At 47.2% G+C, this 20,775-nt stretch overlaps 2 protein-coding genes across 8 annotated transcripts in view; one reads left to right on the top strand and one right to left on the bottom strand.

Moving 5' to 3' along the window:
* The window catches only part of MAP3K14 (mitogen-activated protein kinase kinase kinase 14), a 38,500-nt gene extending 27,879 nt beyond the window's left edge, over positions 1-10,621 (top strand). The window contains exons 12-16 of the mRNA XM_028702482.2: positions 386-694; positions 2,992-3,098; positions 4,107-4,251; positions 5,103-5,203; positions 6,767-10,621. Of these exons, the coding sequence (XP_028558315.2) occupies positions 386-694; positions 2,992-3,098; positions 4,107-4,251; positions 5,103-5,203; positions 6,767-6,931 (827 nt within the window). The 3' untranslated portion in view covers positions 6,932-10,621. The remainder of the gene's footprint in view (positions 1-385; positions 695-2,991; positions 3,099-4,106; positions 4,252-5,102; positions 5,204-6,766) is intronic.
* A 1,015-nt stretch (positions 10,622-11,636) lies between these two features.
* FMNL1 (formin like 1) overlaps positions 11,637-20,775 on the bottom strand; it is a 105,427-nt gene continuing 96,288 nt past the window's right edge. For 5 of the 7 annotated variants that reach the window (XM_077917450.1, XM_077917452.1, XM_077917453.1 and 2 more), the window contains 3 exons: positions 19,336-19,434; positions 17,984-18,107; positions 11,637-14,274 (listed from right to left, as the gene is read on the bottom strand). In XM_077917450.1, the coding sequence (XP_077773576.1) occupies positions 14,171-14,274; positions 17,984-18,107; positions 19,336-19,434 (327 nt within the window). In that variant the 3' untranslated portion in view covers positions 11,637-14,170. Of the gene's footprint in view, positions 14,275-15,346; positions 15,452-17,983; positions 18,108-19,335; positions 19,435-20,775 lie in introns of all 7 variants that reach the window. The other 2 variants (XM_077917451.1, XM_077917456.1) reach the window with 1 other exon arrangement.

Here is a 20,775-nt window from a genome sequence, read left to right as displayed (position 1 = left end):
CACACACACACACAAACACACCTCCATCCAGACAAGCCACAGTCACCAGATGTCAAGGACAAATTGCAGCTAGGAAAAAAACACTTGGGGTGAAACAGAACCAGGGAAGGGTGTGGCCTGGGGAGAGTTCCAGGGGCCAGGCAGAGAAATCTGGGGGCCTCATTTGGCCCTCAGACTTGAGGTGTCACACACACACACACCACACACCACACACCACACACTCCTTGCCACTGGGTAAAGCTTCAAATGATCATCCTATCAGTGCATCTTTTTTCTTCACTTAAGGGCAGTCACCTGGGATTGAAAAGAAACAAAACCTTCTGGGTGATTCCCCTCCAGCAAGTGCTCCCCTCTCTTTCTTCTGACCTAACCCTTTGCTTTGCAGTGGGAGGCCTGAAGAGCCCCTGGAGAGGAGAATACAGACAACCCCGAAGTCTACAGTTGGCCCCAGAGCCTAGTCTCCCAGACCCACCGCTGCCAATCCCGGAGCCTCCTGAATGCCACACACTCCCGCTTCCCCGCCATGGTCTGGCCGAGAAGGCGCAGTTCATCCCTCTGAGCACGTGCAAGGAACTAATGCAGCCGTGCGACTCCCTGCAGCTCTGCTTCCTGCCTCCTCTCAGCGCCAAGAGGGGCAGTTTGACAGACTGGAGAACCACGTCCTTTGAACTTGAGCTTCAGCAGCTGGAGTTTGGTAATGACCCAACTGCGCTTCTCGTCTTTCTCTCTGGAAATGTGCCTTTATTCGTCATCTTGCTCTCAAGTCTCCTGCCTAGCGAGTTCTTTGTGTGCAGCTCTGCTGCCCCAGAGTTAAAGGGTTGTACGTATAGGGCATTACTACCTGCTTCCTATTGGTTGGTTGGAGGACCAGGCAAGGAAGGGGCATGTGCTTAAAAGATAAAAAGGAGGGATGGAATTACATCTACGCACGGCGCCGATGTATCTTGTGCCTGGGTGGTTGTAGCAGAATAGAAGGAAGCGTGGATAAGATGGGACATAGCGATTTAAAAGAACAAACCATCTCAGAACACTGAATATCTCCATTTTCAAGGTTAAAACGATAAATTGGGCTCCTTTTGGCTTAATGCAGGTATTGAAAAGGGAATCTTTGTTGAATTCCAATATCTTGTCAATGGCACATTGCTAAATTTTATTGAAGCGTGGGCGAGGGCTTTTCAGAAGGATAGGGTTCCTTCCCCATCTTGATTCAGGTAGGAGAAGTGTTATCTGCACTTCTCCAGCTGCTCTTTATGCAGTTCAGCCCAATTTGCCGTGACTCATTCATTGCCATTTTGGGTTTAGGACGATTTGCATCTGCTATAGCTGATTTCCATAGCGCCTTTTTTGTATTCTGGGATCATTGTTATTGTCTTTCTCTGTACCTTTATGGAGCCTCACGGTGTATTGAGTCTTCTTTCAAATCCATGTAGAATAAATCCTATCATGATTTTTTAAATATATACAGTCGTACCTTGGATCCCGAACGCCTTGTGAGTTGAATGTTTAGGCTCCCGAACGCCGCAAACCCGGAAGTGAGTGTTCCGGTCTGCGAATGTTCTTTGGAACATAAACGTCCGACGTGGCTTCTGATTGGCTGTAGGAGCTTCCTGCAGCCAATCAGAAGCCGTGCTTTGGTTTCTGAATGTTTTGGAAGTCAAACGGACTTCCAGAACGGATTCTGCTCGACTTCCGACGTACCACTGTATATGAAAAAGTACACTGAATAGGCTTCCATGAAGGAAACAGAATATGCTGCTGTTGTTTTAAAGCACGCATAGGCAAACTCCAGCCCTCCAGATATTTGGGACTATAATTCCCATCATGCCTAGCTTACAGGACCAGTGGTCAGGGGTGATGGGAATTGTAGTCCCAAACATCTGGAGGGCTGGAGTTTGCCTGTGTCTGTTTTAAAACAAGCAATTTTTTTCATGGTTTGAACTTTGTGGACTCAGTCCTTGCACATAAGAACCGTCTGGTTCATGGTTGAAGTATCTGTTACGACCGTAGTCTGATGTCTCCTAACATAAGTGGTGCCAAGCCGCTGTGAAAAGCAGCGTGGTGAGGCTGCAGTTTTAAGCAGAGAAGTTGTGTGGGGAGGGGTTGCTGAACCCTTCCTCCACCCTCCATTTCCCCTCCAGATGGCCTTATATCTGGACTTTGATTCCTAGCTCAGTGCAGCTCATGTTCTGAGCTGCCAGTTGTCGCTATAACACGTTGATTTTATTTATCGAGAGCCTTGCTCAGGTCTTTCGATGCAAGCTTATTGATGAGGCGCTGTGTAAATGAGGCAACACCAAATGGGCTGACAGAGCGAGATACTGATTAGCAGGAGGAGCTTTTATGGAGCATTTGAAATGAGAAAGGCTGTGCTGAAGAGAGCAGGAGGTTAGGGAGTTAAATGGGGATTAAAATATGCACGGGATTTGTTTAAATGTGTTCCAAAATTAGTCAGATGTAGTTCTCTGAAAAGGGACGCGGGTGGCGCTGTGGGTAAAACCTCAGCGCCTAGGGCTTGCCGATCGCATGGTCGGTGGTTCGAATCCCCGCGGCGGGGTGAGCTCCCGTCTTTCGGTCCCAGCTCCTGCCTACCTAGCAGTTTGAAAGCACCCCTAAGTGCAAGTAGATAAATAGGTACCGCTTTCTAGCGGGAAGGTAAACGGCGTTTCCGTGTGCTGTGCTGGTGCTGGCTCGCCAGAGCAGCGATGTCACGCTGGCCACGTGACCCGGAAGTGTCTCCGGACAGCGCTGGCCCCCGGCCTCTTAAGTGAGATGGGCGCACAACCCTAGAGTCGGACACGACTGGCCCGTACGGGCAGGGGTACCTTTACCTTTTACCTTTTAGTTCTCTGAAAAATGTGGCAGAGCTGCATAGCATGACCCCACTTGTCACGGGGGGATGGGGAGGAATCTGGAACTTGCTGAGTGCCAGGGCTGGTTGGGGGATGATCTTTTGGCCTCTGTTTTCATTGTAGCCTGTTTCCTTTCCCACAGAGCTGATTCGAAACAGCCTGTCTCAGCCCTTCTCTCTGGAGGAACAGGAGCAGATGCTGTTGTGCCTCAGTCTGGACAGTGCTCTCCCGTCAGACGCCAGTGAGAAGGCAAGTGCATGAGGACAAGCAGGAGGGAGCCATAGGAGCTTGCATTGTGCCGGGATGTGGGTGACGCTGTGATCTAAACCACTGAGCCTCTTGGGCTTGCCGATCAGAAGGTCGGCAGTTGGAATCCCCGCGGCGGAGTGAGCTCCTGTTGCTCTGTCCCAGCTCCTGCCAACCTAGCAGTTCGAAAGCACACCAGTGCAAGTAGATAAATAGGTACCACTGTGGCGGGAAGGTAAACGGTGTTTCCATGCACTCTGGTTTCAGTCAGAGTGTTCCATTGCACCAGAAGCGGTTTGGCCATCCTGGCCACATGACCCGGAAAGCTGTCTGTGGATAAAGGCCGGCTCCCTCGGCCTGAAAGTGAGATGAGAGCCGCACCACATAGTTGCCTTTGACTGGACTTAACCGTGCAGGGGTCCTTTACCTTTACCTTTTTCCTTGCATTGGGCCAATTACCTGATTTGGTCCCGGAAGCATCTCCTGCCTCTGAGCTGTGAAAACCTTTTAGCATGTGGCCCAGAAAGAAATTGGGACGGATGCCAGAGATTTCACTTCTTCTTGGTGTACATTTTAATGTATTTTTAATCTTTGTTGGAAGCTGCCCAGCGTGGCTGGGGTACAAATAAATTATTATTATTATTATTGTTGTTGTTGTTGTTGTTGTTGTTGTTGTTGTTGTTATTATTATTATTATTATTATTATTATTATTATCATCATCATCATTATTATCATTATTATCATCATCATTATTATTCAGGGCTCCCAGGTCCTGCTTGTGAGCTTCCTATAGATATTAGCAGGTGCCTCTTTTTCCTCTTCATACTGTTCCGGTAGTGAGAGAAGTGCCAGATTCTATGTCTTGTCCAGGTTTCCAGTCCTTTGGACATGCCTGGGAGGGAGGCTACCTGAAGTTAAGAAGTGACCCCCATACCGTGGGGCACTGGAAACTAGACACTGCATGTGTGCCTGCGGAAGAATGACATTGCTATCGCTTTCTGTTTCTCTAGGACTCCTTGAAAACATCTCAGAGCCTGAAGGAAACCATGAGTTCTGGAGTGGGTTCGTGGAGCAGCCAAACAGATGGGCAGAGCAACAGCTGGAACAGCTGGCTGCATCTCAGCAGGAATACAGATATGCCTACCTACTTTGATGGTAGGTTCTGTTCTCGGCCCGTAAGGTAGTAAGCAAGCCAGAGGCCAAATGGCTTCTTCTGCATTTGCTTGTCGAAGGCACTATTGTGTTAAACTGTTCCATTTTGTGGTGTGTTTCATTGGCACATGAATTACTAATTGCTAATTAGACCGTGTAATCATTCCTAATAAACTAATAAACACTAGAATTGGGAGCAAAATTCGTTTTACATCGAATACCAGGATATAGTTGGCTGCATTGCATTTCTCTTATTTATGATTTTCAATTTTAGACCTTTCAGTAATTTTACAATCATTTTGACATTTCCTTCCCCCTCTTTCTGCGGTTCCTTAAATTTATTTTTTTATATTTTCTGCATATTCCAAATGAACTTAACTTATTCATTTATTCACGTACTTTAAAAATAGTCTTATAAAAAAAACTGCAGGTTATTACAATAATCTTGCCAATGTTCTTACTTGTTTGCAGTTTATTTGTAAATATTCCATAAACCATTTCCATTCTTTTCTAAAAAGTTTGTTACCTTGATTTCTTATTTTTCCGGTAAGCTTCGCCGTTTCTGCATATTCCTGAAGTTTTTGTAAAGGCCACCTTGCATTTCCCAGTGCATTTTGCCATTGCTGTTATCAGAAAGAAGTCTGATCGTTTGGGTAAAGTGAGTTAGTTGTTCGGGGCCCTTGCAATCTGCCAGTAGGTGAGCAAATCCCACCTGAAAATAGCGACAGCCGGGAAGCATCCTGATAGATTTATTTGGCATGATCTTTAATGGACCAGAAGCTGCTTTGTCAGATGTATAGAATGTTATCTTCAGGTGGCAAGTACATGCTTAGCTCTCTATTTCTGCCTTCCAGGAGTGAAAATTGAGATCCGCTTGCTCAGCGGGGAGAGTCTCCACATCCGAGAGTTTCGTGGCGCCAAGGTGGGAGATGTAGCCATTGGAATCAGCAGCCAGGTGAGTTCTGCCCTAGTGGACCTCTCTCCTTTTTGGGGGTGAGAAGTACTGCAAAATGGGGCTACAGTGGTACCTTAGTTCTCAAGCTTAATCCGTTCCAGAAGTCCGTTCCAAAACCAAAGTGTTCCCAAACCAAGGCGCGCTTTCCCATAGAAAGTAATGCAAAACGATTAATCCTTTCCAGACTTCTAAAACCAACCACTAAAACAGCAATTTAACATGAATTTTACTATCTTAACAAGACCATTGATCCATAAAATGAAAGCAATAATCAATGTATTGCACTATAAACTGAATAAGTCAGTATTGTAGATGATAAAAATTAAAATTATTATTTTTTTCTTACCTGCGCTGGTGATAGTCATTGTTTGGATGGGGGGCTTTTATCCATTTCTGCAGTCAATCTGGGTTCCACACAGCCACAAAAACGAATTAACCGAGAAAGCCTCAAAAACAAAAATGCAAAATAAATAGCAAAAACAAAGGCGCCAAACTTAATACGTTCCAGAAGTCCGTTTGACTTCCGAAATGTTCAAAAACCAAGGTGCAGCTTCCGATTGGTGCAGGTGCCCCGGAAACAATAGCCAAAAGCCGCATCAGATGTTCGGCTTCCGAAAAACGTTCGAAAACCGGAACACTTACTTCTGTGTTTTCGGCATTTGAGTACCAAGGCATTTGACAACCAAGGTACCATTGTATTTGGGAATGTCATCTTAATCCTTCTCCGCCTTGCAAGATATCTTCTGGAGAAGAAAAGGGTAAGGATTAAACCCTGCAGAAATCCAGAGTGGAGTCCCTAAGACGGTTGGATGGCACTTTGTACACCTCCTTCCAGCAACTCCTGCAGCCCAGCTGGTGCCAGACATATTGCTCTGCTTTCCTTTGGACCTCATCAGCGAGGCTGAGAGGGAGCGTCTTGTCATCAGCAACCCAGGACCTCCATACACACTGTTTGCGCCCCAGGGAGGTTGCTTCAGTTCTGCTAGGCCCACTCCATTGTCTCAAGGCAGAAAGATAATCAACATGGCCACTTTGCTCTTACTGAACTCTGCTGTGGGCCCAGAAATACGCATGCAATGAATTTTTTGCCCATTCCCCCTTTAAATGCATGTGATGTGACTTCGTTTCTTCCTCTGTCAGCTAGAAATAAACGTGCAGTTACGATACGATACAATAATTTTTATTGTCATTGTCCCATACAGAACACCGAAATTGAAAAAATCTACATCAGACATTCAAAAACCAACAAGCCTGCTATCCCAGCCTGGTTAGCCCCCTAAAAACTCTGATACCCCATAATTTAATACAATATACTCCCATAGAGACTACCTTACACTGCATTTAAAACCAAAATCGCATTTGGATAGAAACTGTTTCTCAGGCGGCTAGTCCTAGTCTTTATAACCCTGTACCTTCTTCCAGAAGGCAGAAGCTGAAAGAGATCATTTCCGGGGTGCGCACTATCCTGCACTTTCTTATGACACCTGGAAGCGTAGATTTGATCCAGTTGATGTGGAGTCGGGCCCCTTCACCTTTTTGTGTGTGTGTGTTCTGCTTTCACAGATACCGGCCTCTGCTTTCAGCTTCTTCACCAAGGAAGGCCAACCCGTCCGCTGCGACATGGAGGTCCCTGATTTGGGCATCGAGCTTCAGTGCACCCTTGCTCCTGACAGCAGCTGTGGCTGGAGCTGGAGGGTCAAACATGGCCAACTAGAGAAGAAGCCTTAAGGGATGCTGTCTCTCCCCACGACACTCCTGTGATATCCCCCACGGAGCCAGATGTGGTATCTGCAGATAGCTGAGTGCTGAATATTGTTGGTGGTTGTAGGTTATAGGTTTGGTTCCTCTCTGCTTCTCTGCCAGCCCTTGTGTGCAGCCAGGTTTATGGGCTGGGTCTCAGAATTATTGTGTCTGCATTTATGAAACTGACCCAGAAGACTAGGACAAACCTGATCTGCTGGGTTGCAGGCAGGCGGTCAATTTCTTAACCCAACCGCCTTCTACCAGTCCCAAGGAATATGGGAAGTTCTGATTTGCCCAGTGGGGCTTAGTAAAGTTCCCCAAACCCAGCAATGGGCTTAGAGGTGGGGAACCTCCTTGGAGACCAAGCACATCAGGTCACCTTGGCCAACTCACTTTCTCATCACCATTCGATGCGGCACGCTTGTTGCCTTGCAAAAACCGTTGCCCTGAGCAGCTTGGAGGAATGTAGTCAGCAACACATATCTGATTCGCTTGGGAACTTCCTCAGCGAAACTGGTAGCATGCTGCACCTTCTTGCGAAAGCTCAGAAATCTGTGCTGGAAGATTCGTCGTATTACATTTCAGTTGCATGGCAATTTTCCTAGCTATGCAATGGACAGCCAGCTTTGGTTTTGTGCCCCATCCAGTGCCTATGGCAGCCCACCAGTGCTTTGATGATAAGAGCACCTGCTTTTGCTGCCTGCCTTGTGTGGCCAAAAACCTCAAAGGCCTTAATATGCCTGAGCCCTGTTTGGCTTGGTGAATCGCTACTTGGCCAAATTTTGGTGAGCTTAAAATTTCCAAGGGGGGGGGGGGGATTCTTGCAGAAGTCCGGGCATCAAATTTCTCCCATATACCACAGTGTCCCTTTTGGGGTGGTTGAGGGCTGTTTTCTGTGCTTGGCGTCACAACGCAACCAGCCTTGCATTCAATCTCATGGAGAAATGCGTGACAGGATGGGAAATCACTTGTGTGTTTCAGTTTGTTCATATAATCCGGACCTGTATTGTTTGTAACCCATCAAACCCAATACACCTTGGCAGACATGTACTGTAGCCAAACAGTTGCTTTGTAGGTTTTTGCAGCCCCTGGACAGGCAGCAAGAAATGGGAAGTTTGATTTATTTATTTTTTTGGCTTGGTGGGTCACCAGTTGGGGGAGCCTGATACGGATCCTTTCATAGATATGTTTTCAGCTGCAACCCCCATTGGTGATTGGTGAAGACCGACACAGACATTTCAAGTGGATCTCCTTACGTTTTAGGTTTTGGTTCCATTTTCTTTTCTTTTTCTGCCCTAAATAGAGAGAACTGCATGTGTCTTAACAGAGCCAGGGCTATGATGCTTACTCAGAAATAACCCCACTGCAGTCAGTGGGATTTTACCCCGAACTAATTGTGTACATAGGATTGCAGCCTTAGAAATCCAAACTCTATAGCAGAAGAGTTTTAGGCAAAATGTAAACTTGAAATAAAGTAAGCAAATCAGTACAATATATATGATTTTTTTAATATAAAAAAAAAACACCTGGGTGCATATTGGCACAGTTGACCTTGTAGAATTTGGAGTGGCTTTATTCTGTGCCAAGTGATGTGGGTAAATGAATGAAAGTGACTAGATGAGGAACTTCCTTAGGAGGGAAGTCCTCTTTCCTTGTTGGGTACAAGGATGTCCTGCTATGACAAAGCCTTGCCTGAAGCTTACTAAGCTATGAATCTGAACCCACTTCCTTGCCGAGCTTCCTGTCTGGAATACTAATGCCATCTACAAAATGAAGGCTGGCTAATATCAACCCTACAGTCATGGCGCTGCAGGGACTGGAGACTGGAAGGCAGCCATTATGGGATGGCTTTGGCCATTCTCAGGTGGCATAAAATGGTTTGGTTTTTTCTTTTCTTTCGGAACTAAGGTTATTCTATCCCGTTTGGGTTGATTCTGCTGTCAGGCAAGGAAGTTACCTCTTTCTAAACTCTCTGAAGTAGGGTAGAAAAAACAGAAGAGGTGTGTTTTTAAAAAGGAGGGACATCATAGGGCATCTTCACCCTTTTCCAAATCACCTGCTCCCCTAGAAGAGCTTCCTTTTCCCAAACCTCCCTTGGTGTGCGCGTGCCAAGAGGAAATATTTTACAATAAGCCACTTTAAAGGCCAACATCATCTCAGTCCATCCTTCGTCATGGTGTGCGTGGCAGCCAGCACAAAGGCATAAATTGCCATCAAGGCTGCGGTAAAATCAGCAAACCAAGGTTTACGGCTTTATTTTTACAGGAAAACGAATGGAACTGGTACGGGCGCCACCTGGTGTGTAGAAGAGGCACTGCATCAACTTAGAAGGGAAGAGGCTGGGCAAAAGGAGTGTGTTTTTGGTTGCTACCGAGTTAAATAGCAGGGAATTTACCATTTAGAAAAGGAAACAGGCAGGGAGGCCTACACTCCTAGCTCCTATAGTAATCTCTTTGTCCCATTGCTCTTCTCTGCAGCACATTAGATCTACATCCTGCAAGCCTTGTTCAGTTCTTGCATGCAGCTGCTTGAAAGAGACAGTGGAGACAGGGCAGTTTTGCTTTTTGAGAAGCAAATGTTCTTGCTCCCCATTTAGATTGGAGCTCGTGTGCACTTAGTGGTCTCCACTAGCCCTGTGGCTTTACAGCCACCCATGGTCCTTCTAGTCTATACCATTTACTGCAGGAAGACCTTCTGGAGCAGAGGTGGGGAACTTGCGGTCCTCTAGATATTTTGGGAAATATTCTATCCTCCAGTGCTAGCCCCTGGGCTTCTGAGTGCTGTAGTTCAGCAATACAATCAGCACCATGGAAGCCTAGAGTGGGTAATATGAAAGCAGTGTGGTGTAGTGGTTAAGAGCGGTAGTCTCGTAATCTGGGGAACCGGGTTCGCATCCCTGCTCCTCCACATGCAGCTGCTGGGTGACCTTGGGCCAGTCACACTTCTGTGAAGTCTCTCGGCCCCACTCACCTCACAGAGTGTTTGTTGTGGGGGAGGAAGGGAAAAGGAGATTGTTAGCCGCTTTGAGACTCCTTAAAGGGAGTGAAAGGCGGGATATCAAATCCAAACTCTTCCTCTTCTTCTTCTTCACTGATGCTTTGCCTTGCTTTCATTCATTCATTTCATATGTACTCTTTCCACTTGCTCTGCAAGTTTGCTTTAGGAAACGATCATTTTTGTCAGAGCGTTGGCTGGCTGGCTGTGCTGTACTTTGTTTTCAGAAGTTTGAACTGCGAGCTGAATAGCTGTGTTTTGCTCTGCAAGAACAAGGCTCTGTGGTCTTTGTCTGCCCTCGATTTTGAAATGACAAAAGTATTTTTTTTGGAGGGGGTTCCTCAGTTTGAAGGGGTGGGGAAAGTCCTGGGATATGATCACAGCCAGACTCCTCTAGACTCTTTGGTTCTTGTAGATCCAAGGGCTCCAGTGCAGGGAATGTTAGTTCCACTCAAATTGTTGACATCAGTGGGACAAAATAGTTTTTAAGATGGGCACATGCCCGCTTTTCTTTGGATTCAAGTCAGTTCTGCCAGTTGCCAGACCTATGCAATACTAACAGTGGCCTAAATCTGTTAGTACCTTCTTTTGCCTTTCTATGATGTTCCAGAACACCGTGATAATGTATGTATTGCTGTCATGGAAATGAAGCAAAATCACGCCTTTTTGGGCAACAACTGACTTTTGTGGCGTTTTATTTTATTGAACAGTGTTGTGCATCTTGGGCAATTCTTGGTTTGGAGTGAGGCTGGTCTTGATGGTTCAGGTTTGTGGGTCCCGTGTCCCAGCCATTCCCCGTGTCCCAAAACCGCGCATGCCAAGTTGTTTCACCAAGTTTCTCAACAGGCGTGGGATACACGACGGCAGCTGTTCTGCTGCCACTTAACTTACCCATCCATGCAGAGTCCAGCGAGAGTCACAAATGATATATGTGCAAGTCTGTGTGTATTCCTCCCCTCCTACCCACCGCCCAAATTAAAATGTCCATTGAGTCCATCCAGCATGCTAAATTAATTAGCTGGATTTCTATTAGAAAGACTATAAAACGGCTCGATATAGACACCCCCTATTGTTCGTTCTCTAGCACCTAGTAAGTATATGTATAACCAACTCTTTGTGTTGTGTTGCAATGTGGCAAAGAGAGATTTCACATTTGAAATACTGTGTGTAGAAAAGATTGTAATGTGGGTACCCTCAGCCAACTGTGTATATCTAGGCACCCCTGCACTGCTCCCTGCCCTGAATTTTGGGTGGAGATACAGTTGTACCTTGGATCCCAAACACCTTGCAAACCGAACATTTGGGCTCCCGAATGCCGCAAACTGGGAAGTGAGTGTTCCGGTTTGCAAACATTCTTTGGAACCCAAATGTCCGACGCGGCTTCTGATTGGCTGCAGGAGCTTCCTGCAGCCAATCAGAAGTCACGCTTTGGTTTCCGAACGTTTTGGAAATTGAATGGACTTAAGGAACGATTTCCGTTCAGCTTCCAAGGTACAACTGTACTGAGAATCCGCAATCAGAAGGGGTGCAAGCAAGGGCATTCCACTGCTGTGGGCAAATTGATTTCTTAGTGGACCTTGCAGCAGAGGCAGCCTTGCGGGGGGGGGGGGCGGGGCAGCTTAAAAAATTGTGTGTACCTTATGAAGTTCTTTGCCCTCCAGCAGACTGCCGGCACTCTCTTTGAACACAGGCACCGTTCGCATCTTTAGAATACATTTATTATTTGCTCTCATGGTTTAACTCGCTTTGGATTAAATGCAATTCACATAACCATATATAAAAATAATGTATACAAATAGCAATCATACAGGGGCGTTTTCGTCCTCCCCTCCATGATTCAAGGCATTTCTGAAAACAATAGGTTGCACATTCAATTCTTTTCCTAATATCCCCTTCTCCCGCTTCTCCCCCCCGCCCACCCTCCCCCAAAAGTGTGTGATGAAACAGTGTCCAAGGTTTCTGTTCTGAGTGTATATGCTGTGATTGTTTTTCTTTTCTTTAAGCTGCTTTTAAGGTTACAGGAGAAAGCAAATGTTAGCCTAAGTCTAAACCGGGAGTTTCTAAGCGGGTGTGCAGCTCGAAGGCTAAAGCCGGATGAGCAGATGAAAAGCAGGGTGTTGACTTTTGCATGACTTTTTAAGAAATTGTTCCTTTCCAGCTGAGACAAAAGAGGAGGGCTGTTAGGTATGCAGGTCAACACCCGCTGCTGTATGCATTTATTGCTGCAAAGCTTGCATGCTGGGGTGAACAGGGTAGGAATGCAGCTCTTTGCCCACCAATGTCCTCTGTAAGCAGAATCTGTCTCAGGGGGCCTGGATTTGTGCTGGGGTGGATGGGATGGGCTGTATCTCTTTTGGAGTTTTCACAATCTCCCCTCCCCACCCCCAGATAAGAAAAAGGGGGAGAGCAGATGCTCAACTTGCAAGTGCCTTTGTCCACTGGGAACCCACAGAGGACAGAGCTGCCGAAAGACGTTACATCCTGGGTCTGTTAGGATCGCCCCCTTGCTTCAAAGCAAGGTGAGCTTACCCCTTGGTCTGCCTTTGTAAGCAAAGTGGCTCCATGATGCAGAGTCCATCGGACAACCTGACCCTCGGGGCAGAAATCTTAACCCCTCTACAAATTCATTTGCTGCTTAGATTCCCTGGGGGGCGGGCGGCGAGAGGAACCACCCCATTGTGCTCTTGGAAATTATAGCGGGTATCACCTGATTGACCTAATTACCTCTACTTTTAGTTCTGGGGGGCGGGGGGGCGGGACTAGAACCCAGGGCACAGGTTGAAGAAAAAGCACCGGTGGAAAACCCCACAGAAATGGCGACACCGCGTGGCAAGAAAAAGAAAAGCAACTTGGCTCCCCCGTTTTGATTGTCACGAAGCCTCTGAGCTTCTCTGCGTCAGAGCGTGTTGGTTTCAAAAATGCCAAAGTGCCGCCTGTGCCAAATACTTAAATCCTGAGAGACTGTTCCACGGACCGCAACTGCTTCCTAGGGATGGCCGTTGTGCTAGAATAAGAAGCCAAAATTATATTCATAACTTTAACCAAACGTTATATTTAGGAAGATTTACGTCTCCTGCTTAGAGCCCAGTCTCCTTTCCTCCTTAGCGGCTGGGCACTTCCCATCTTAAGACGTGCACGAGGGAAGTGACTTCAGGTGGTGGTGGGGAGCCTTGGTGGATGGAAGGGCAACTCTGGTTGCTTACGTGCACTGATCAAACTCTCGTCTCGTTGCCCTCGTGAAAATATGGAGGGCAGCAGAGACTCCTGGGTCATCTATAACCACGAGAGCCTCGGTAGGGGCTTAAGACACTACTCCCAGACATCCTCAGCCAGGCCTTTACCAGCCAAAATGTTGCAAAGGGAGAAAACTACACAGGCTGTTAGCCCTCTCTACAGCATAAACCTGAAGTGCTGCCTGCCGTTTGCGTCCTACAAGGCCAAGGCAGTCGTGGCACCTGCCCAAGGTGGTTTAAAAAGTGCTGGAGCTGTTTTGTACAGGGTGCTTGCTGCCCCCCACCCCCCGGCAAAGTCCTTGTGGACCCCCTTGTTGCACCACTTCAATGGCTTAAATGATCCTGAGGTTACACATTCCTGGGCAAGTAACCTTCCTGCAAGCGTACGACTACTCGCTCGGATCAAACAGCACCGTTCATGTCAGATGGGAGAAAACTGGCCTGCAAACACTGGCTGTCTTCTCCAGGCCGGAGGAGGAAGTGGAGGATTAAAGGAGACTGAAATGGCCCAGCTGGATGAGGCGGGGGAAAGGGATATGGGCAAGCTGGGAGGAGGAATCGAGACCCTGTCGGTTCCGCTTCCTCCCTCCCAAGGGAGTCTGCAGTCGCAAACATTCCAGGCTGTGGAAGGTTTTCATTCTTGGCTTGGTGTTGCAATGGCTGGACTCGCCTTCCAGAACCACCTGCTGTCCTAGTTGGCAGAGCAGCCCCTGCCATAGTTCCACCTTAGGGCCGTCCGACGTGGCCGAGAAAACGAAGTTCAAAACGAAGCGGCGTTGATCCCCGTGGGCAGGAGAATTGGCAGGGTTGTTGTGCGCATAAGCCCACAAATGGCTTTAAAAGCGGAGGAGGGAAGGGATCGTCCTGCCCTGAGTTTTTGTCGTTCCTTGGTTGTGAGGGGCTTTTGGTCCAAGCCCGTTGGCCAGGAACCCCCCCAGTCCTTGCCTCGCGCCCCCAAACCAAGGCTTGGCTAGCTTGCTGTTCTCATTCGGGGCTGTCACAGCGAGATGTCGGCAGTCACCTGCAGCGTCTGCCCCACGGCCCGTTTCCTGGCGCTGTGCCGACCGGTGTCCCCCCGCCGGTACGGCTGGTTGCGCAGGCCTGCCATGAGAAAAAACAAAACCCCTAGTTAATTGTTTGGGGTGCATGCATTCGGACATGCTTGGCTATTCGACTTGCCCTCCGCTGGTTTCTCCCTAAAACTTCTGCAATGCAGAACGTGCAGCGGTGTGTTCCCCTCCCCTGACTTTTACATTGAAATACAACCTCGGAGGCGACCACTGAGAGGAGTAGAGCGAACTTGCTTAACTCTTTTCCCATCCTCCTCCTCAAAATTGCTTTCTTCCGTGCCCCCCACCCCCACAACTGCTTTTCCTACCGACTGGAAAAAAATGATCCAGGAATAACCCCAATTTGAGCATTCGGCACATTCTTGGCACCCGCTCCTCTGTTCCTGATGGCAGCCTTCAAGGCTGCTTTTCGTTCAAAATCTAGGGAAAGGAAGGAAACACTCTGCTGTATGCAGTATGATCTTCCGTTTTCTTACTTAAAACTGGAGACACATCTCACTTTCAGACCTAAAAGGTTTACTGCCCTGAGAAGCCTGAAATCCGTATCGTGATAACTGCATTTCAGAATTTTTGACCTGGCAATATATTGTGAATCATGGTGTGTGGGTGTGTGCTATGCAAAAATCACGAGGGGAGGGGGGGACATTAAGCCAACCAATGCTTCTCTCGATTCCTGCAGCTCCTGTTAACTCTGCCGGCTCAGCAATCCCCTGCCTCATTCAGGGGGCAGCGAATCGCAAGGGCAGGTGCCGGCAAAAATCACGGTGCAGGAAAAACCGTGAAGCTGGCCAACGCCTCTACATTGCTTCATCCTTATTTCAGACACCGTGATATATCAGTCTATTGCGATGTTTAGCTGGTTATATATCACATTGTTGAAAACCATATATCACCCAGCCCTAGCACTGATCGTATGCACACACACACACAGAGTTTGAACTCCCGTTCACGTATTCACTCAAATGCCTGGCTAGATGCTTCAGCTATTGCAGGGCTCATCCTAGCGCTGGAAGGAGTCGTTTCGAGACGCCACCTTTACCTGCCACACTTCCCACCCCTTGGCTACATAAATCCACCATTGTGCCTTTGATGCAGCACGTTACCTAGAGCCACAAGCTACAGTGGGCTCTCTTCATTGAAACTGGCGTCGCAGAAGAGGCGAGAAGAGCGCTTGCCCGTCCGAGCAGTGAAAGGAACGGTCTTCAGTGCTAAGTAAAGAATAGTACCGGAGGGAAAGGCAAGGAGATTAAGAAGAGGAAGAGAGACAAAGGGCAAATAAAGCAGGCAAGTAAAAGTCCCAAAGCAAGCAAGAAGGTGGTCTCTACTAAGAGGCGCCGAGCCTCTAAACGGCATCTCTGCATTCCACAGCAGTTAGTATCTTTCACGGCTTCTCTCTAAATAATCCTGGAAATTGGAAGTTCATTGAGAGCACTAACAAATCTCTGTTGGGGGTTCAATAGCCTGCCCTACCCCTCTGCCCTGTCTACAAAACCTCTCCACCCCTGCAATTCTGTTCTGCCAGTTTAAGTCTGTGGTGTAGATGCACCCTTTGAGAATCTTTGGGCAGGAAAAAAAAGACATGAGTGCGCTTAGAAAGAGTGCCAGGCCCTGCAGCGATTAGTAAAAGCAGACAAGCTGGTTTGCAAAAAGAGCAGAAAGGCCTAAGGAGGGTATAACAACAGGTGAGTGGGACTCCATGAAACAGGCAAAAAGCAGCAGCAACAGCAGCAGAAAACCTCCCTTACAGCCCCACCTAGTTTTGCGGGTGATGTGTGTTTGTGTGGTGTGTCTGGGCATTGGCAAGATGGGGGAAAGCCTCAGAAGTCACTTTGTCTCTCAGCTTAAGCGACTTCACAGGGTTTTGCTGTGGGAATTAGATGGGAATGGGAGAGAAAAGAACGGTGTACCCCACCGCCTTGAGCAATCTGGAGAAAAGGTGGGACACAAATGTAATAAAAGCAACAAGCAGGTGGGTTGGGGAGAAGAAAAATTAAGGATGCCCACTAATGGCCAACGGCTCGGAGAGCCCAGATCTGCAACGATGGAAATTAAATGCGTAGCCCAGGCACGCAGGCCGGTTAGAACTGTACACTGGCAAATATTTGCTCCAAAAAAAGGCATGGTGTGGTCTCAGCCAAATAAGGGCTGGGGTGTGTGGGTGTGTGCTCAGCAGAGCGCCCTTGGACCACACAGTAAAGCCTGTGATTGCCTCTTATCCTTCCCTAGATATGGTCTGGGGCTCTATGCAAGATCTCGTTTCGTGGAGTTGTAATGATCAGGAGAACGGTGATGAAGCAGCCCAGAACTACACGGGGGGAACTTTTCAATGATCTCAGGGCAGCTGGGACCATAGTCACCATGAAAACAGTTGGTAACACACTATGCCGTGAAGGACTGAGATCTTGCAGAGCCTGCAAGGTCCCTTTCTCAAGACAGCACATGTACAGGCCCGTCTGCAGTTTGCCAATGCACATCTGAGTGACCCAGAGGAGAACTGGGTGAAAGTGTTGTGGTCAGATGAGACCAAAATCGTGCTCTTTGGCATCAACTCAACTCACCTTGTTTGGAGGAGGAGGAATGCTGCCTACGACCCCAAGAACACCATCCTTTTAATCTTGTTTTTTAAGTTGTATTTCAATCAACTTGTTTTTATTATTGGTTGTTAGCCGCCCTGAGCCCGGTCTTGGCTGGGGAGGGCGGGGTATAAATCTATTATTATTATTATTATTATTATTATTATTATTATTATTATTATTATTATTATCCCCACTGTCAAACATAGAGGGGGACATATTATGCTTGGGGGTGTTTTTCTGCTAAGGGGACAGGACACCTTCACCGCATCGAAGGGACGATGGACAGGACCATGTATCGTCAAATCTTGGGTGAGCACCTCCTTCCCTCAGCCAGGGCATTGAAAATGGGTCGAGGGTGGGTATTCCAGCATGACAATGACCCAAAACACACAGCCAAGGCAACAAAGGAGTAGCTCAAGAAAAATCACATTAAGGTCCTGGAGCGGCCTAGCCAGTCTCCAGACCTTAATCCCATCGAAAATCTGTGGAGGGAGCTGAAGGTTCGAGTAGCTACACATCAACCTCAAAATCTTACTGACTTGGAGAGGATCTGCAAAGAGGAGTGGGACAAAATAACTCCCGAGATGTGTGCAAACCTGGTGGCCACCTACAAGAAACGTCTGACCTCTGTAATTGCCAGCAAGGGTTTTGCCACCAAGTACTAAGTCATCTTTTGCAAAGGGATCAAATACTTATTTCACGCATTATAACGCCCATCAATCTCTGACTTTTGTCTTCTGGGTTTCTGGGGGTTTTCCTGTTGTTATTCTGTCTCTCACAGCTACAGTAAACCTACCGTTACAGTTATGGACTGGTCATTTCTTCGTCAGAGGGCAAACGGGCAAATTTAGCAGGGGATCAAATACTTTCCCCCCTCGCTGTAGAATCGCAGAGTGGGTCACTCTAGTACAAACCCCTCTAATGCAGGAATCTGTTTGCCCAACGTGGGGCTCTTCACCCATGACCCTGAGGTTAAGAGTTTCACGCTTTACCAACCGAGCCACCCCAAACTGCACAGCTCAGAAGTCACCGGGAAGTTGCTTCTCTCGGGCGCCACGATTCCACGCAGCTCCCACTTTGCCCGGCCCATCGCTGGTCCTCCACAGAGGATCTGCCAAGACTTCAAAGCCCGCTGGTAAAACAAACGGCCTCCTTCCTCCTCACCTGTAATAATGTCCTCAATGGCTCCATCTTTCTCCTCGTAAATGAGGGGCTCCTTCACCAGCTGCTTCTTCTTCAGCTCAGAAATGAGGTCCATCTGCTGCCGCTTGGCCTTGTGGGTGGGAGACTGCCAAGAGAGAGAAGCGGTTGCTGTGGTTACGCACGTACCAAGAGAAGACAATATTTCTCTTCGCAGGACCGGCCTACCCATCAGGCAGCTGTCCAAGGTACTAGATATAGGGGGGAACCAGTTTGCTGCTTGTCACTGCCGAATACCATCCATTGCTTGATTTTGTAAACTGTTTTTTACCCAGTCTGTTTCCAGGGGCTTAAAGCAGCAGATTTTTATTTTTATATTTTTGCTTCAATATATATTTTAATTCAAAGTGAATCTTGACAGCAATACACCATAAATTCTTATTTTGACACTCACCAAAATAAGTCACCTGGAAAACCCGCTTTTTGTGACAAAGTACAGAAGGCCAATAAAGCGAGATGAGCGCCGCAACCCCAGAGTCGGTCACGACTGGACCTAATGGTCAGGGGTCCCTTTACCTTTACAGAAGGCTTGGTCACATTTAAATCGCTGAGAAATACTATCACGAACTGTAGGAAGCATTACATTCATAAAGTTTTCCCCCAGTCCTCTTATTGTAATATTGCACAGTTCAATTGCTACATGGCAAACTAGTGTAGCACAGAAAACGAAAACAAAAAAGCCATGTCTGCAAATAATTGTTAAAAGGTACAAAAAAGTACAAAAAACCCCTACAACAAATCCAGGGAGTAGCACGGTCTACCAGCTTCTCTGTCTCAGTGCTGCCCTTGTGGATCTTGATAAGGAGGATGAGGACAGACCTAGAATGAGTTGGCTCTGGAGCCAGCTAATGGGGGACTCCCTCCTGCAAATGGGCACCAGTCACCCCAGCTACCATATTTTCAACACACAAGCTAGACATTTTCCCTGCAATCCACACCTGTGGTTGCAAAGATGCAGTTCTGAACAACAAGATGCCTTATCAGAGAAGCTTGGGAGCCAAATGGGAATCGGATACATCTGTACGTCTGCCGCTGTTGCCCAGCGCTCTGTCTAGCAAAGTCAGTGCTTCTTTTAAAAAATATATTCCGCCCGCCTCTCCTCCTCTAAAGGCCAACAGCTGTTTCTGACAACAGAACAATTATATGAATCCTGCAAGCAGAAAGGGTTTTTGGCTGAGTTTAGATTTGGTCCCCAACACAAAATCCAATGGCTGAATACAGTCTGGTGGGAATTCCAGAACTCATTTCATTTTGAGAAAAAGCAGGGGGAAGGGGGACATGGTTTTGGAAAGGTGTTCCAACGTGTTAACACCTACCTTTGGAGCTGCCTTTTCTTCCTGGCTGGGGGAGTTCACCTCTTCCACTTTGGCCGCTGCTTCCTGCTTCTTCCACAACTGGATATCTTCTTCTGCTTTCTTGTTTCCGGGCGGGAAGAGAGAAAAATAAGCTTCACTAAGCAATCTCAGATACATCACTAGATGGTGACAGGGCTCACAAACACGTCGCATCACAGAGTTATCAGATTCGCAAGCCCACCTTTCCGGAGAACAGAGTTTAAAAACTCATCACACACATTCCCCCAGCTCTCATTGCCAGGGTACAAAAAGCTGTTCGATGTCTCAGGCTGGCTAAACTGCTTCACTTTTCCCCAGAAGAGAAACTCAACATTCTCTGGTTTCTGGAAGCTCCATGATCCTTGAGTTTTCCAAAAATATTTGTTTCTTTCTTAGTTTACAAACTAATGCTGTCTTTCGGCATACTTAAGAGAGGCCTTCACCTCTGCAAGAACCACCATTTGTGTAGTCCTGTTTTCCTTCCACAATCTGAAACAGTCAAACTTTGTCCTTTATTACATGACCTGTAATAAGGATGGGGAGAGATGGGGATGTAGAAGACCTTTTTGCTAATTCAGCCATTGTCATTCCAGCCCTACAACTTCCCACTGGTGCCACCAATGGTTCTCATTTGTAGGCGGGTTTCTCCCCCCAAGGGGAGCCTTACCTATCCTTGCCTCCCTGTAGCAACATCTCCAAGAGCTAGTCACTCTTTCTATTAAAGTGATTCGTATCAAATGCTATCTAGGAGACGGGATATAAAAACTAGGGAGAAGTTCTCCTTTCTCTAGCTCAGTGGTTCTCAAAGGGTGTGCATGCCACACTGGTGTGGATTGAGATTCAAGGGCAATCAAACATTTTAACATTTCAGTGTAGTATAGTCTAGTATCAATATAATTTCTTTTTTTAATTGCGGAACACGGAAAGATATCTTTTCAAAATGTGAGCATCAAGTAACACTTCAAGCTCACAACTCTCATTGAGTTTGTACACATGCTTAATGTACATATGCAAGAGGCTCACTTATAATTATATTTTTGGGAATGATTCATGTTCTTATGTAGCTGCATTGTTCTATACTTCCTGGATGTCCCATGATCATACAGTGGTACCTCGGGTTAAGTACTTAATTCGTTCTGGAGGTCTGTTCTTAACCTGAAACTGTTCTTAACCTGAAGCACCACTTTAGCTAACGGGGGCTGCCACTGTGCTGCCACCATGTGATTTCTGTTCTCATCCAGAAGTCAAGTTCTTAACCCAAGGTACTATTTCTGGGTTAGCGGAGTCTGTAACCTTAGGCGTCTGTAACATGAAGCGTCTGTAACCCGAGGTACCACTGTATTTCGCCCCACATTGGGCCAAATATTCCTTCATTGCAGGGGGTTGGACTAGATGACCCCAGTGCCCCTTCCAACTCTACAA

The sequence above is a fragment of the Podarcis muralis genome, chromosome 13, assembly GCF_964188315.1.
Source record: "Podarcis muralis chromosome 13, rPodMur119.hap1.1, whole genome shotgun sequence".
NCBI classification, from domain to species: Eukaryota; Metazoa; Chordata; class Lepidosauria; order Squamata; family Lacertidae; genus Podarcis; species Podarcis muralis.
The sequence above is the reverse complement of the archived record's forward strand: the minus strand, read 5'-3'. Positions and strand labels throughout refer to the sequence as shown.